At 40.6% G+C, this 17,720-nt stretch overlaps 1 protein-coding gene across 8 annotated transcripts in view; it reads left to right on the forward strand.

Moving 5' to 3' along the window:
- SLC25A12 (solute carrier family 25 member 12) overlaps window positions 1-17,720 on the forward strand; it is a 229,822-nt gene that overhangs the window by 167,932 nt on the left and 44,170 nt on the right. For all 8 annotated transcript variants that reach the window (XM_078327393.1, XM_035304539.3, XM_078327395.1 and 5 more), the window contains 3 exons: window positions 2,216-2,362; window positions 4,567-4,705; window positions 5,377-5,470. In XM_078327393.1, coding sequence (XP_078183519.1) covers window positions 2,216-2,362; window positions 4,567-4,705; window positions 5,377-5,470 — 380 coding nt within the window. The remainder of the gene's footprint in view (window positions 1-2,215; window positions 2,363-4,566; window positions 4,706-5,376; window positions 5,471-17,720) is intronic.

The following is a 17,720-nucleotide window of genomic DNA, read 5'->3' on the forward strand; positions in this document are numbered from 1 at the left end:
GGCATAGGATATTTCCCTTCAGCATAACTGTCTTTCTTTATCTTTCCTTTAACATCCTTTAGTTCCCCTATCTACCCACCCACCTACCTACCTATCCTTTTAACCCAGGATTTATTTATTTTACCTTTCATAGCCCACAGTATTGTTTTCTTTATTAGGATGATCACAGATTTGAAACTATGAGCTTTAGGTGTGGGTATTTGCGGAAGCGGGTGCTTATTCTAACACTTTCCCTGTTAGTGCCTATTTAACTCACCTTGTAAAATTCTGAAACTTGAAGCTGAAAATATATGCATTTGCGAGCTAATTTTTAAAAAAGGAAATGTCTGCCTGACTAGTGTTTAAGATTCATCCAAAGATTACTTTCTCTCTCTTTCTCCCACTGTTTTCCTTGCATTTACAGAGGCTGTTTTAGAATATCTATTACACCCTCATGTTTTAATTATGGGATATAAACTGAGAGGTGTATATATGTAACTCCTTTCTTTCCATGTGTAACTTCTCATTTTTAAGTCATTTTAATTTTTAAAACCTTTTTATTTTGAAAGACTTCAAATATACTAAAAAGTAGAGAGAATAGTGTAATTAACTTCCTGTACCTACAACCAGCTTCAAGAATTACCCCTTTTTGGCCAATCTTTTTTATTTATACCCTCCACCTTGCCTCCTGCAGGATCATTTAAAAGCCAGACAGACATACTCTATGATTTTTTTCATCTGTGATACTTCAAATCTGTATCTTTAAAAGATAAATAAGAGTCCTTTAACTGTTGACCTTATAGAAAACAGAAAATCTATTCTACCAACATTACCCCTTCTGAGCATTCTGCTTCATCTTGAAGGTAAAGGTCCATATCTTCTTTAGTATTGCGTGTTATTAATAAGGCTAAATTGTATCCATAGCTACCATTTGATATTTCTGGGATATTAAGACATATAGGAAAGACAGAGACATAAGAAAGAGATACAAAGGAGGTAGAAGGAAAGAAAAAGGTATATAAGACAGGAAGTGGATCTATGTCTGCTTCTGATGACGTTTAGGAATATCCTTGCCCTGGGGACCATTTTCAGCCTAGACGTATTGAAAATTCCCACTTTATCTGAAGGGTGAAGTGGTTGGAGCTGAGGTCATGGGAAAATTGAGTGAGTTTTCACAAGTACATAGGAAAATATAATTAAATAAAAATGGTGAGACATCTATAAAAACTTCTTTTAATGACAGGAAAAGGTAAAGCAACATTGATTCATAGTCTTTGATAAATCAATGTGAATGAAAATTATGTCATCTTATCTTTGAATGATATGTATATTCTTAGATATGACTGTTATTTTCAGAGTTGCAGAGTGTGACAGTGGCATCCAATAGCAGCACCATTATTATGATTGCTAACAGGTTTTTTTGTATTTTGGCATAGGTCCCCATAACAGAAAGGCTCTGATTTTTTACTTTTATATAGTACCCAGGGGATTACTGACACGTTTGGTTGTTTGTGTGGATATCACTTATTACAAACTTTGGTTGCCTAGTAGTTCAAAAGTTCAGAGCTATTGTGGGCTGTCGCACAGTTTATGAGTAGTGGTGCCCAGCGCCAGTGATAGCTGAACACTGCTTTTGCAGTTTGTTATTCCTGACTTTCATTTTAGAACGACTGAGTATTGCATTTACCGGTTGGTAGAGTCTCTCACTGAGTTTATTTGAAAAATTTGTTTGAAAAAATGGTCTCTAATTCATTTATAGAATGTGAGAGAGAGAGAGAGAGAGAGAGAAATGTTGATTGCAGCATTTAAAATTGAAAACTGAAAATGAATCTAAACTCTTAATTGATGAAGTGCTCTTTGATGACAAGTAAGCCTTCAAGCAGGAGAGAGAAATTACTGTATGTTTTAAAGGCCGAAATAACACTGAAAACATTATACTCTGTTTTCACTAATAAAAACTTGTCAAGTAAAATCTTTGTGTTATTTTTTTCCTACTTTTCCTTTATTGCCATGCTCTCATTCATTCTTTTTCCTGAGGAGCAATACATAGTACATTTTTAAGAAAACACATGCTTTTTAAAAGAAATTAAAAGCTTTGTTATAGATTCAGAGCTGTTCATTGTTTGTTTTTAGTAAGTGCATGTGTGGGAGGGATACCTGTCTTTCCTTCCTTTCCAAAACGTGTACTTGGAATGTATTTAACCAACTTAATGCCCTATTTCTAATTTCCTCACAGGAGCTGCAATTGGAACATGCAAGACAAGCCTTTGCACTGAAAGACAAAAGCAAAAGTGGCGTGATTTCTGGACTGGATTTCAGTGACATCATGGTTACCATTAGATCTCACATGCTTACTCCTTTTGTGGAGGAGAACTTAGTTTCAGTAAGTAAAAAGCAAGTTCTTTAACTTTCTATTTCCTCAAACCTTTTGATACATTGGGTCCTGGATTGCCTCCAGGGACTCATAGGACTCTCAACTATTCAAGTTTCATGCTTGGTTGATAGAAAGTAAACGGGGTGTGTGTGTGTGTGTGTGTGTGTGTGTGTGTACACGCATGCATGCATGTGTGTGTGCATGCGCGTGTCTGTGTGTATGTGTGTGTATAACGGAGGTAGAGGTTATGCTGAGTCGTCTTTCCTCAGATCATAGCTTTATTCAGAGCCACCATCTTGCTCTCATATATTTCCAAATTGTTTATTTCCATTTACAGAGTCCAGTTCAAGGGAAACCAGTGTTTATAGACAAGGGTGAGCAATTACTTTTTCCAGTGGTCAGTAACTCTCCCAGACACTACTGCCTTCATCTTGGCCTCTTTCTACACCACCAGGCTCCCAAGGTCTTGCTATAAAGATGGCTCCTTCCTTTGTTGCTTTCAGGGTGCTGTCTGCTGGAGGGATCGTCATTGGCTTCTGCACTGTTTTAATAACCATGCCCATGGCAGAAGGTATGGAGGAAATATGTGGCCATTAGCCCCTGTGGCTCACTCCTCTCTCTGCCCCTTCACCTGTGCATTCAGTCCGTATGCACCACACACAGTTTTTTATTCTGTCAAACTGCTAATCTCTATTAAGTAATCATCTGGACCAATAGCAAACTCATGTCATCCACTTCCTCACATAGAGTGGTGAAACTTTCCTCACTTACCCGTTTTCTTGTCCATGCGTTGTACTCATGTATAAGTTTTTGATTACTGCTTGTTTTGAATGGAGGGAAGCCAATGAGTGCCTTTGTTGTTTCAGCTGAAGATCATTATCCCTGATTTAGACTGGGGTAGAAAGATCAACTTCTGTTCTTTTTCTTCAGTGAATCTGAACATGGAGCATGTCACTTTCTCCTACACGTTTCACCTCCTTGACACCATCCATCCCCCATTACCCTGCCCTCACCTCATACCCCAACCAAAAAATGGAAGAAGGAAGGAAAGAAAGGGATAAAGGGAGAAGGAAAGAGAATCTTGGCGGGGCTCAGTACCTTAGTGGGAGGGGACTCATTTAATCTTTTCCAACTGGGTTAGATAGACCTATGATAGCCTCAGTTTACCAAAAACCAATTCAAACCCTCAGAGGAATATATTAAATAATTAGAGTCCAGCTTTTGGGTCTCTGGTATCCAAATTCAAGCTAACACAGATATAATCTGTATTTAGGTTAAGGCATGAGTGTGAGGGATGGTGGGGTGGGATATATTTGCCCATCATTACCTACACTATTTGTAATAGACTTTTATGATTAAAGTTGTCACATTGGTAGTTACATAAGCATTTCGTTGCATTTTTAATGGAGAATGTTTTCAATTATATGAGTTCCTCTGACTTCTGGCTTGAAAACAAGGCTTTTGCAAACTCTGCAAAATATTCTCTTTTGAGTTTATGTCCAAGTGATGGGCAAAGAACAAATTACCTCCTCATCCTACAGAAGTAGTGAAGGCCACGTTTTCCCCCATATCGGACATGAGAGAGCCTCTTTTCCACTATTCCACTGAAGATGTAACTCAATAGGGAATAAATTCTCTCCAGATTTTTTGAAGTTTTTGATAATTGTACCCTTCGTGATCCAAATTTAGAGTTCACCACAGATTGTTAGGTATTTTAATTATAACAGTGGCCTTAAAGAGTTAGGAAAAGTTGATGTAATAAAATTGTCTTAAAATTTAAAGTCACCATTTAATTTTTGTATATGTGTATGGAGGAAAAAACTAGGTTAAAAAGTGTTCTGTAGATTTTACAGTGATGTTTTGTTTATTCAGGACTAGCAAGAGTTTCATAGTTGAGGGTCTTGAAGATCCTATTTAAATAACCATTGTTTTGGTCTGTGATAATTATATTTGTTGTTTTTGACCTTATAGGTAGATGAACCATGAAGTCCAACTTCCAGATGTTGCTTTCTTCCTTAAAACCGAAATTACATAGACTTCCCTGAGGGCATGCAATGCACTATTTCAGTGTGATACTTTCCTTGTATTTATGGACTGGTTGTTAAAGTCATTTTAATAATGAAGACTCCTTTGGGTCCTCTTTGAGAAAAGTGCAGTGTCTATAAACATGTTTTTGTTTGTTTTTTAAACTTTTTTGTGTTGTCATTTTCTAGGCAGCTGGAGGAAGTATCTCACACCAGGTTAGCTTCTCCTACTTCAATGCATTTAACTCCTTACTGAATAACATGGAGCTTGTTCGTAAGATATATAGCACTCTAGCTGGCACAAGGAAAGATGTTGAAGTCACAAAGGGTAAGATTTAAAAATATATATGTATAAGACTCTCAGCATTTTCACTTTTCTTCATCAAGGCATGATGTTGATCTAAGCTTACCACTCTAAAGTCAGATCTAGGAAGTATGTTACCAGATGTATGTATGCTTTACTTGGGCTGCAAAATTCAGGTGAATTTAATGTGATACTGAGGTCAGGAGTGGAAAAGTGGCTTTGACAGTTTTGAAAAGAACCTTGGCCCAATCTGTCAAACAGGTCAGTGGCACTGTGGCAGCAGCTTGTTTGTACTAGGAAGGAGTTGCCACAGAAAGATGGGCAAGACTACTTTTGGTGAGTGGTATTAGGATGTTTTGAAAGACTGGAGAACAGCCGCTTCTTTTGTATTGTACCTCTGGAGAGCAGAGTGAATAAGCAGGATAAGAGAGATGAGCTTCTGAAGAGATTGTTTAATTCTTGAAGTTAATTTATCTGTTTTTCTGTTTTATCATCTTAACATTTTATCTTTTACCAGCTTTCAGAAATACATATTCTTATATAGTTGAACCTAAATATTTAACTTCAATTTTAGATTTAAAAAATGATACTAAAATGCCTGAATATAATATAATTATATTATAGTTGGTGAAGGCAGAACTTTGTTATATATTAAGAATCATTCAAGATTTAAACATTTTTTCTCTCCCTTCCAGAGGAATTTTCCCAGAGTGCCATACGCTATGGACAAGTCACACCACTAGAAATTGATATTCTATATCAGCTTGCAGACTTATATAATGCTTCAGGGTAAGTATTTTAATAATTCTTCAGATATTTATTATAGGAGAGTTCTAAAATGTGAAGTGGTGTCCTTTTAGTTCATTCTAACATGAGTTTATTCAGTTTATTTGAATAGTTTATATTCAGAATATAAATTCCAAGAAAGAAGGAAATACAAACAGATGTAAAAGAGGAGAAGAAAGAAACACAGGAAGACAGACAGAAGGTAGAAGAAGATGGAGGGAGGGAAAAGGAGAGCGAGAACAAGGGAGAGAAGAAAGGAAGAGTAGAGAGAAGAGATGGCAGGAGTGAGGTGAGAGAAGGGCATAAGGGGTTGAGGTACATGAGAGAGGGAAATGGGAGAAGAAAGAAATCTGACAGAAGAGAAGGGAAGTGAGAAGAAGAAAGGGAGAGAAAAGATTGATTTAATCTGGGCTCTCTGGAGGTGTAACAAATTTCAAGAGATTTGTGGAAACTTGCTGTAATTTTTAACTTTATTTAAGATAAAGTTAAATTTTAACTTATTTAAGATACATCAAGGAATCTTGTAATCTTTTCAGTTCACTGTAAATGGTCCTCACTAAACACTATATGCCATTTTGTATTGGAGAGTATCATTTTCTTGAGGTATGCCTGTGACATTGTCATCAGAGTTACCATCATAGACAAGCTCAGATGTTTTATGCCTTTACTTTATAAATGTAAAAGAACAAAGCACATACAAATCCAAAAGAAAAACCCTTGTCTATGGGCATCCAGAATGATCTGTGGGAAATGGGACTTACGGTTTTTGTTTGTTTGTTTTGAGACTGAGTTTTGCTTTGCCGCCCAGGCTAGAGTGCAGTGGTATGATATCGGCTCACCACAACCTTTGCCTCCCGGGATTAAGCGATTTTTCTGCCTCAGCTTCCTGAGTAGCTGGGACTAGAGGTGTGTGCCACCATGCCTGGGTAATTTTGTATTTTTAGTAGAGATGGGGTTTCACCATGCTGGCCAGGCTGGTTTTGAACTCATGACCTCATGATCTGCCCGCTTCGGACTCCCAAAGTGTTGGGATTACAGGCATAAGCCACTGTGCCTGGCCAGGGACTTATGGCCTATTAAGAGACCAGATTTTTGAAGGTCACCTCTAGTAGTTCTTTCAGTATGACAATATCTGAAAAATAGGCTTTAACCCTACAACTGAGGACCAATAGAAGCTGGATATTCAGAGGTGATTTGTTGCCTTCATGCTATCTATTGTGGGACTGAGATGATACTAAATATCAGCCAGTCTTTGGTGATTGACATGTAGTACCAGGCTGTGTCTCGTTCATCTGTAATTCATATATATATATGTATTTATTTTTTGAGACTGAGTTTCACTATTGTTGCCCAGGCTGAAATGTAATGGCATGGCCTTAACTCACTGCAACCTCCACTTCCTGGGTTCAAGCAATTCTCCTCCCTCAGCCTCCTGAGTAGCTGGGATTACAGGCACCTGCCACCATGCCCAGCTAACTTTTGCATTTTTAGTAGACATGGGGTTTCACCATGTTGGTCAGGCTGTTCTTGAACTCCTGACCTCAGATGATCTGCCTGCCTCGGCCTCCCAAAGTGCTGGGATTACAGGTGTGAGCTACCATGCCTGGCCTGTAATTCACATCTTTAAACAAAAGTTTTTACCTTCTTTCATGATGACATATTTCAAAAAGTAGTTCTCAAAACTGGTTATAAAGTGACCTTCTAGCTAGTTCATGGAATTTAAGTAAGCTTTTGGGAAACAGTCGTGCATTCACATTGTTACCAGTAGAGGGTCTTGACTATGAGTTGTTCAGGTTCTTGGCATGTTGAACAAAGAATTGGACAAAACACACAAACAAAGCTACAGAAGATGAAAGCATAGCTTTATTGAAATGAAAGTACACTCCACAGAGTGGGAGTGAGCTCAAGCAAGCAGCCCAAGAGCTGTGGTTGCAAATTTTCTGGGGTTTAAGTACCCTTTGGAGGATTCCTGTTGGTTACACTCTATGTGATTTGAGACTTGGCCCATGACCAATTGGAGGCTCATGACCAATTCATTGGCCTCAATCAGAGGCTGAAGTAAAGTTACCCTATGCAAATGAAGACTTGGCCCATGACCAGTTGGAGGCTGAACTAAAGTCTTGGCCTGCAACCAATCAGAGGCTTAAGTGAAGTTATACCCTATGCAAATGAAGACTTGGCTTATGGCCAGTCGTAGGCTGAAGTGAAGGCTCTCTGTGTCCGGACCCTTCCTGTGTTTCTTTCTTCTCCTCTGTCACATCTGCTTGTCTTTCTTGGAATTTGTATTCTAAATGTAAGCTATTCAAATAAACTGTTCTTCTGCCTTATTTCCCCCTGAGAAATGTGATCTTCATAAATCTAGGCAGAGGGACCAGTAGTTTTCTTCTGTAACTACTTCATGCTGATTGGGGCATAGTCTCTACCTACTGGGGACCATCGACCACTGCTCAATCAGGTGGAGGTAGGGTGACTTCTTGATGGTCAGGGCTGGCAGCATCATCTGGAACTGGCTGCAAGTCCTGCTTCATGGTCATTTGAAGCTTAATCATCTCTAGGTGAGAAGAAATAATCTGGTAGAAAGATTTAATAAACATGGTCCTAAGGGAAGGAGCCATGAAGCCCAGCTTAGTACCCTTGACCAGTAGCCCCATGACTTAGACAGCTGTTGTTATATTTTAGAAGTCCTGTCAGCTAATTTTTCAGTGGCATCCCTTACTAATCCTGACCAGTTGATATAAAAACAACATTCCTATTGTAGGAAAAGACGTAAGCCACCTTTTTGAGTAGTTAAGATATCCACTCACCTCCTATTTTGTAAAGCAACTGCTGCCAAGGAGTATATTTGATTTTGTAAGGTGACGATACTTTGGGCAGTGTCTTCCAAGGTGTCTGACAGATTCTTGGACAAGCATTGGTAATAGGATAGGGAAGTTGTAAGCCCACTAACTCCTATTGCTACTCCTACAATTATTCCTAGCCCTATCAAAAGGGGTATGAGTTGGATGGCTCATTTGTGCCTGGCAGTTGCAGTTAAAAGTATAATGAGAGAGTGGTTATTGGGAGCTATGTTGATTTTGGTAGGCTAAATAAACAAGTATACAGGTTCCAGTCCAGTTGGCTGGTAAACATAAGTAGAACTAATTCCACACAGGAAAAAAGGATCTTTGTTTTTTAAGACAAAAATTGTTCTCTATGGTGAACGTATGGGTTAGCTTATTGTTTTCAGTTTCTTTTTTTTTTTTTGTATTTTTTTTTTTTTTGAGATGGAGTCTCACTCTGTCTGTTGTGCAGGCTGGAGTGCAGTGGCGTAATCTCAGCTTACTGTAACCTCTGCCACCCAGGTTCAAGCGATTCTCCTGCCTTAGCCTCTCAAGTAGCAGGGATTACAGGTACCTGCCACCACACCTTGCTAACTTTTGTAGTTTTTAGTAGAGACAGGATTTCACCATGTTGGCCAGGCTGGTCTTGAACTCCTGACCTCAGGTGATCCACTCACCTTAGCCTCCCAAAGTGCTGGGATTACAGGTGTGAGCCACTGCACCTGGGCTGTTTTCACTTTCCCAAGTGATTAAGGTCCCTGCTAGGGTCGCCCTGGTTAAAGGCTGGAAAGGACCTTGGGAAGTATCCTGAGTTGTCCTAGCAGTTCTATTTTTCCATTGGAGGTAGTTACACTTAGTGTCCACCAGCAACCACCCAGAGTTATTTTTGTACTGAGGAACCAATAGGCAACTAGATGTCTCAGGATTAGTACTGTTTTCCCAAGGGAAAATGTGAACATAGCTACTGGGCCTATCTTGGTAATACATAGACTACAAATCCTTTAAAGTATCCTTAACTATGAATGGTTTCCATGAAACCATACAGATTTTCCAAATGATGCAGTCTGGGTAACTGCATAGCTTACATGATCATGTGAGGGGTTCATCTCTAGGTTGTAGCTTTTAAGCCAATTAATTGCAGCTCCTTTATAGAAACACACATAACACTTGTAGACAGAAGATCTAGCAGTTTTAAGTTTTTCTTTCCTTTATATATTTTTTAAGACAGAGTCTTATTCTGTCACTGAGGCTGGAGTACAGTGGTGCAATCTTGGCTCATTGCAACCTTTGTCTCCTGGGTTCAAGCAATTCTTGTCCCTCAGCCTCCTGAGTAGCTGGGACTAGAGGTGTGCACCACCATACCTGCCTAATTTTCACAGTTTTAGTAGAGATGGGGTTTCACCATATTGGCCAGGGTGGTCTCGAACTTTTGACTTCAGATAATCTGCCCACTTTGGCTTCCCAAAGTGGTGGGATTACAGGCATGAGCCACTGGGCCTGGCCTCTTTCCCATTTTATGAACCTATTGCACTTCTACAGACCGTTTATGACTTGCTTGGACTTTCTGACTTAGTCTGTATTTTCCTCTTTCCTGAATAATTAGGCATTCTACTTTAGGACAAGAATTTGCCATACAAGATTTTTTCTCATATAAAATTTATTTTCTTCATAACCTTCCTTACCATAAATACAACTTCATATCTATAACTTTCTTTATATCTCTCTCCCCTACTAAAGTAATTTCTGGTGCTCCCAAAAGTCAAAAAGTCAGGTAACATGATGCAAAACTGAGCAGAGCCTTAGATTTTGAGAGGGACCTATCTGCCTACAGTTCTTGGGGTTCCATGATGAAAACAGAGGTTTCTCCTAAAATGGGGTCTGTGGCACCTTCTGTTTTTCCCAAGGAGTCCTGTTGTCAGAAATTATGTTAGGGCCTTTTGTGGGCATCAAGCATGGCAAGAAGATAGACTGGGGAAATAATCCAGTCAGCTGAGAAGAAAAGTAAACAAAAACATAGTACAATCCCCATTGTAAAGATGGATAAACTGAGGCACAATGCAGTTTAAAAATTCATGTTTACATAGAGCTAGGCTCTACAGCTCACTGCTTGGTCACTGAGGTACTTGTATGGTAGCTCATGGTGTACTTCTGCAACAGTTTCCCTGCCCCCTTAAGAGCTTAGAACCTGGGTTTCATTTCATGCTCTACAGATAGGTAATTTAACAATTTTCCTCTGAATGTGTTGGATTCTAACCCTCCATATCTCAAATTTTATTAATATTACTGAATCTAAAAGGGAGCCATGATGTCTTTAATCCTTAGAAATATTAAACAAACAGCCAGGCACATTTGCTCACGCCAGTAATCCCAGCACTTGAGGAGGCCAAGGTGGGCAGGTCAAGAGTTCTAGACCAGCCTGGCCAGCATGGTGAAATCCTGTCTCTACTAAAAATACAAAAATTTGCTGGCTGTGGTGGTGCATGCCTGTAATCCCAGCTACTCAGGAGGCTGAGGCAGGAGAATTGCTTGAACCCGAGAGGCAGAGGTTGCAGTGAGCTGAGATTGCACCACTGCACTTCAGCCTAGGTGACAGAACGAGACTCCATCTTAAAAAAACACACATACACACACACAAAAAAACCTGTAACAAAGGAATACGTGAGGTTAAACAGTATTGAAATTTCCACATGTTTTAAAACATTGAGGGAGTATACTGAGAAGCACACCTAAGAAACTGCAGTCAGTCTACTCTGAACAAGAATTTAGAGAATATCTCTTCAAAGTAAGCTATTGCTGGACGCGGTGGCTCATGCCTATAATCCCGGCACTTTGGGAGGCGAGGCAGGCAGATCCCCTGAGGTCAGGAGTTTGAGACCAGCCTAGCAACATGGTGAGACTCTACTAATGATACAAACAATTAGCTGGGCATGGTGGTACCTGCCTGTAATCCCAGCTACTCGGGATGCTGAGGCAGGAAAATCATTTGAGCCAAGATTATGCCATTGCACTCCAGCCTGGGCAACAAGAACAAAACTCCATCTCCAAAAAAAAAAGCTGTCTAGTGGTTTTTATACATATTCTTTTTTTTTTTTTTTTTAATTTTATTTTATTTATTTATTTATTTATTTTTATTTTTTATTGGATTATAGGTTTTGGGGTACATGAGCAGAGCATGCAAGACAGTTGCGTAGGTACACACATGGCAGTGTGCTTTGCTTTTCTTCTCCCCTTCACCCACATTTGGCATTTCTCCCCAGGCTATCCCTCCCCACCTCCCCCTCCCACTGGCCCTCCCCTTTTCCCCCCAATAGACCCCAGTGTTTAGTACTCCCCTTTCTGTGTCCATGTGTTCTCATTTTTCATCACCCACCTATGAGTGAGAATATGCGGTGTTTCATTTTCTGTTCTTGTGTCAGTTTGCTGAGGATGATGTTTTCCAGATTCATCCATGTCCCTACAAACGACACGAACTCATCATTTCTGATTGCTGCATAATATTCCATGGTGTATATGTGCCACATTTTTCCAATCCAGTCTATTATCAATGGGCATTTTGGTTGATTCCAGGTCTTTGCTATTGTAAACAGTGCTGCAATGAACATTCGTGTACATGTGTCCTTATAGTAGAACGATTTATAGTCTTTTGGATATATACCCAGTAATGGGATTGCTGGGTCAAATGGAATTTCTATTTCTAAGGCCTTGAGGAATCGCCACACTGTCTTCCACAATGGTTGAACTAATTTACACTCCCACCAACAGTGTAAAAGTGTTCCTTTTTCTCCACATCCTCTCCAGCATCTGTTGTCTCCAGATTTTTTAATGATCGCCATTCTAACTGGCGTGAGATGGTATCTCAATGTGGTTTTGATTTGCATCTCTCTGATGACCAGTGACGATGAGCATTTTTTCATATGATTGTTGGCCTCATATATGTCTTCTTTCGTAAAGTATCTGTTCATATCCTTTGCCCACTTTTGAATGGGCTTGTTTGTTTGTTTTTTTCCTGTAAATCTGCTTGAGTTGTTTGTAAATTCTGGATATCAGCCCTTTGTCAGATGGGTAGACTGCGAAAATTTTTTCCCATTCTGTTGGTTGCCGATCCACTCTAGTGACTGTTTCTTTTGCCGTGCAGAAGCTGTGGAGTTTCATTAGGTCCCATTTGTCTATTTTGGCTTTTGTTGCCAATGCTCTTGGTGTTTTGTTCATGAAGTCCTTGCCTACTCCTATGTCCTGGATAGTTTTGCCTAGATTTCCTTCTAGGGTTTTTATGGTGCCAGGCCTTATGTTTAAGTCTTTAATCCATCTGGAGTTAATTTTAGTGTAAGGTGTCAGGAAGGGGTCCAGTTTCTGCTTTCTGCACATGGCTAGCCAGTTTTCCCAACACCATTTGTTAAACATGGAATCCTTGCCCCATTGCTTGTTTTTGTCAGGTTTATCAAAGATTGTATAGTTGTATGTATGTTGTGTTGCCTCCGGTGCCTCTGTTTTGTTCCATTGGTCTATATCTCTGTTTTGGTACCAGTACCATGCTGTTTTGATTACTGTAGCCTTGTAGTATAGTTTGAAATCCGGTAGTGTGATGCCCCCCGCTGTGTTCTTTTTGCTTAGAATTGACTTGGCTATGCGGGCTCTCTTTTGGTTCCATATGAAGTTCATGGTGTTTTTTTCCAGTTCTGTGAAGAAAGTCAATGGTAGCTTGATGGGGATAGCGTTGATTCTGTAAATTACTTTGGGCAGTATAGCCATTTTCACGATATTAATTCTTCCTAACCATGAACATGGAATGTTTCTCCATCTGTTTGTGTCCTCTCTGATTTCGTTGAGCAGTGGTTTGTAGTTCTCCTTGAAGAGGTCCCTTACGTTTCTTGTGAGTTGTATTCCAAGGTATTTTATTCTTTTTGTAGCAATTGCGAATGGCAGTTCGCTCTTGATTTGGCTTTCTTTAAGTCTGTTATTGGTGTAGATGAATGCTTGTGATTTTTGCACATTGATTTTATATCCTGAGACTTTGCTGAAGTTGTTTATCAGTTTCAGGAGTTTTTGGGCTGAGGCGATGGGGTCTTCTAGGTATACTATCATGTCGTCTGCAAATAGAGACAATTTGGCTTCCACCTTTCCTATTTGAATACCCTTTATTTATTTTTCTTGCCTGATTGCTCTGGCTAGAACTTCCAGTACTATATTGAATAGGAGTGGTGAGAGAGGGCATCCTTGTCTAGTACCAGATTTCAAAGGGAATGCTTCCAGTTTTTGCCCATTCAGTATGATATTGGCTGTTGGTTTGTCATAAATAGCTTTTATTACTTTGAGATACGTTCCATCGATACCGAGTTTATTGAGGGTTTTTAGCATAAAGGGCTGTTGAATTTTGTCAATTGCCTTCTCTGCGTCAATTGAGATAATCATGTGGTTTTTGGTTTTGGTTCTGTTTATGTGGTGAATTACGTTGATAGACTTGCGTATGTTGAACCAGCCTTGCATCCCTGGGATGAATCCTACTTGATCATGATGAATAAGTTTTTTGATTTGCTGTTGCAATCGGCTTGCCAATATTTTATTGAAGATTTTTGCATCTATGTTCATCATGGATATTGGCCTGAAGTTTTCTTTTCTCGTTGGGTCTCTGCCGGGTTTTGGTATCAGGATGATGTTGGTCTCATAAAATGATTTGGGAAGGATTCCCTCTTTTTGGATTGTTTGAAATAGTTTTAGAAGGAATGGTACCAGCTCCTCCTTGTGTGTCTGGTAGAATTCGGCTGTGAACCCATCTGGACCTGGGCTTTTTTTGTGAGGTAGGCTCTTAATTGCTGCCTCAACTTCAGACCTTGTAATTGGTCTATTCATAGTTTCAGCTTCCTCCTGGTTTAGGCTTGGGAGGACACAGGAGTCCAGGAATTTATCCATTTCTTCCAGGTTTACTAGTTTATGTGCATAGAGTTGTTTGTAATATTCTCTGATGATGGTTTGAATTTCTGTGGAATCTGTGGTGATTTCCCCTTTATCATTTTTTATTGCATCTATTTGGTTGTTCTCTCTTTTCTTTTTAATCAATCTGGCTAGTGGTCTGTCTATTTTGTTGATCTTTTCAAAAAACCAGCTCTTGGATTTATTGATTTTTTGAAGGGTTTTTCGTGTCTCAATCTCCTTCAGCTCAGCTCTGATCTTAGTAATTTCTTGTCTTCTGCTGGGTTTTGAGTTTTTTTGATCTTGCTCCTCTAGCTCTTTCAATTTTGACGATAGGGTGTCAATTTTGGATCTCTCCATTCTCCTCATATGGGCACTTATTGCTATATACTTTCCTCTAGAGACTGCTTTAAATGTGTCCCAGAGGTTCTGGCACGTTGTGTCTTCATTCTCATTGGTTTCGAAGAACTTCTTTATTTCTGCCTTCATTTCGTTGTTTACCCAGTCAACATTCAAGAGCCAGTTGTTCAGTTTCCATGAAGCTGTGCGGTTCTGGGTCGGTTTCTGAATTCTGAGTTCTAACTTGATTGCACTATGGTCTGAGAGGCTGTTTGTTATGATTTCAGTTGTTTTGCATTTGTTGAGCAGTGCTTTACTTCCAATTATGTGGTCAATTTTAGAGTAGGTGTGATGTGGTGCTGAGAAGAATGTGTATTCTGTGGATTTGGGGTGGAGAGTTCTGTAAATGTCCACCAGGTTTGCTTGCTCCAGGTCTGAGTTCAAGCCCTGGGTATCCTTGTTGATTTTCTGTCTGGTTGATCTGTCTAGTATTGACAGTGGAGTGTTAAAGTCTCCCACTATTATTGTGTGGGAGTCTAAGTCCTTCTGTAAGTCATTAAGAACTTGCCTTATGTATCTGGGTGCTCCTGTGTTGGGTCCATATATGTTTAGGATCGTTAGCTCTTCTTGTTGTATCGATCCTTTTACCATTATGTAATGGCCTTCTTTGTCTCTTTTGATCTTTGTTGCTTTAAAGTCTATTTTATCAGAGATGAGAATTGCAACTCCTGCTTTTTTTTGCTTTCCATTAGCTTGGTAAATCTTCCTCCATCCCTTTATTTTGAGCCTTTGTGTATCCTTGCATGAGAGATGGGTTTCCTGGATACAGCACACTGATGGGTTTTGGATTTTTATCCAATTTGCCAGTCTGTGTCTTTTGATTGGTGCATTTAGTCCATTTACATTTAGGGTTAATATTGTTATGTGTGAATTTGATACTGCCATTTTGATTCTAAGTGGCTGTTTTGCCTGTTAGTTGTTGTAGATTCTTCATTATGTTGAAGCTCTTTAGCATTCAGTGTGATTTTGGAATGGCTGGTACTGATTGATCCTTTCTATGTGTAGTGCCTCTTTTAGGAGCTCTTGTAAAGCAGGCCTGGTGGTGACAAAATCTCTGAGTACTTGCTTGTTCGCAAAGGATTTTATTCTTCCTTCACTTCTGAAGCTCAGTTTGGCTGGATATGAAATTCTGGGTTGAAAGTTCTTTTCTTTAAGAATGTTGAATATTGGCCCCCACTCTCTTCTGGCTTGTAGTGTTTCTGCCGAGAGATCTGCTGTGAGTCTGATGGGCTTCCCTTTGTGGGTGACCCGACCTTTCTCTCTGGCTGCCCTTAGTATTCTCTCCTTTATTTCAACCCTGTTGAATCTGACGATTATGTGCCTTGGGGTTGCTCTTCTTGCGGAATATCTTTGTGGTGTTCTCTGTATTTCCTGCAATTGAGTGTTGACTTGTCTTGCTAGGTGGGGGAAATTTTCCTGGATGATGTCCTGAAGAGTATTTTCCAGCTGGGATTCATTCTCTTCGTCCCCTTCTGGTACACCTATCAAACGTAGGTTAGGTCTTTTCACATAGTCCCACATTTCTTGGAGACTTTGTTCATTCCTTTTTGCGCTTTTTTCTCTGATCTTGGTTTCTCGTTTTATTTCATTGAGTTGGTCTTCGACTTCAGATATTCTTTCTTCTGCTTGGTCAATTCGGCTATTGAAACTTGCGTTTGCTTCGCGAAGTTCTCGTATTGTGTTTTTCAGCTCCTTTAATTCATTCATATTCCTCTCTAAGGTATCCATTCTTGTTATCATTTCCTCGAATCTTTTTTCAAATCTTTTTTCAAGGTTCTTAGTTTCTTTGCATTGATTTAATACATGATCTTTTAGCTCACAAAAGTTTCTCATTATCCATCTTCTGAAGTCTAATTCCGTCATTTCGTCACAGTCATTCTCCGTCCAGCTTTGTTCCCTTGCTGGTGAGGAGTCTTGGTCCTTTCTAGGAGGCGATGTGTTCTGGTTTCGGGTGTTTTCCTCCTTTTTGCGCTGGTTTCTTCCCATCTTTGTGGATTTGTCCGCTGGTCGTCTGCGTAGTTGCTGACTTTTCGTTTGGGTCTCTGAGTGGACACCCAGAATGTTGATGATGAAGTATTTCTGTTCCTTGGTTTTCCTTCTACCAGTCTAGCCCCTTCGCTGTACGACTGTTGAGGTCCGCTCCAGACCCTGCTTGTCTGGGGTGCACCTCTAGTAGCCGTGGCACAGCGAGGGATGCTACCAGTTTCTTTTTCTTCTCTCTTTGTCCCAGGATGATGCCTGCCTAATGACAGTCTTTTGGATATAGAGGGGTCAGGGAGCTGCTTGAGGAGACAGTTTGTACTTTATAGGGGTTTAATTGCTGAGCTGTGCACTCTGTTGTTCATTCAGGGCTGTTAGGCTGCTATGTTTGATTCTGCTGCAACACAGCTCATTAAACAACCCTTTTTTTTTTCTCAAATGCTCTGTGTTGAGGGGTTTGGGCTTTATTTTTGGATGTCCGATCAGGTGTCCTGCCCAGCTCAAAGGCAGACTAGCCACTGTTTGGCTGCCGAGGCTCCGCCCTGCTGTTGTGTGATTCGCGCTGTTCCTGCCGGCTCTGCTGTGGTCTCCGCCACGCCCTGCGGCGGAGTCTCTTCGTTGTAGCGTGTTGCCTCAGCAACGGCAGGCTGCGTCAGCAGTGGGCGTGTATCTCAGTAGGGACGGGTTGCCTCGGCAACGGCTGGCTGGGTCAGCAGTGGGCGTGTATCTCAGTTGGGGCGGGTTGCCTCGGCAACGGCTGGCTGCCTCAGCAGTGGGCATGTATCTCAGTTGGGGCGGGTTGCCTCCGTAGTGGTGGACGCCCCTCCCCCACAGAGCGTCTCGGACCGTCTGCCCGGGATAGTTTGAAATCGCGGTTTTGTTCGTCCCACTGGGTATCCCAAATGATCTGTCCCTGCAATCCCCTGTGCTGGGCTACTGTGCAAGTCTCGTTCAGTCTCAAGTCCAGCCCTCTCAAGTCTCAGGTTGCCGGTTCAACAAGGCACCCGGACAAGCGCGCCCTGTGGGGATTGCTGGGTAGGGCCGGCCGCCGCCGCCCTGGCTGCCGGCTTCGCCAGGCAGACCTACTGCCTGGCGTCCCGTGTCTTTTTATACTTGGGAGTTTCCCCGTTCTGTGGGCAACAAAGATC

This window comes from Callithrix jacchus, chromosome 6 (assembly GCF_049354715.1).
Source record: "Callithrix jacchus isolate 240 chromosome 6, calJac240_pri, whole genome shotgun sequence".
In the NCBI taxonomy this organism is placed as follows: Eukaryota; Metazoa; Chordata; class Mammalia; order Primates; family Cebidae; genus Callithrix; species Callithrix jacchus.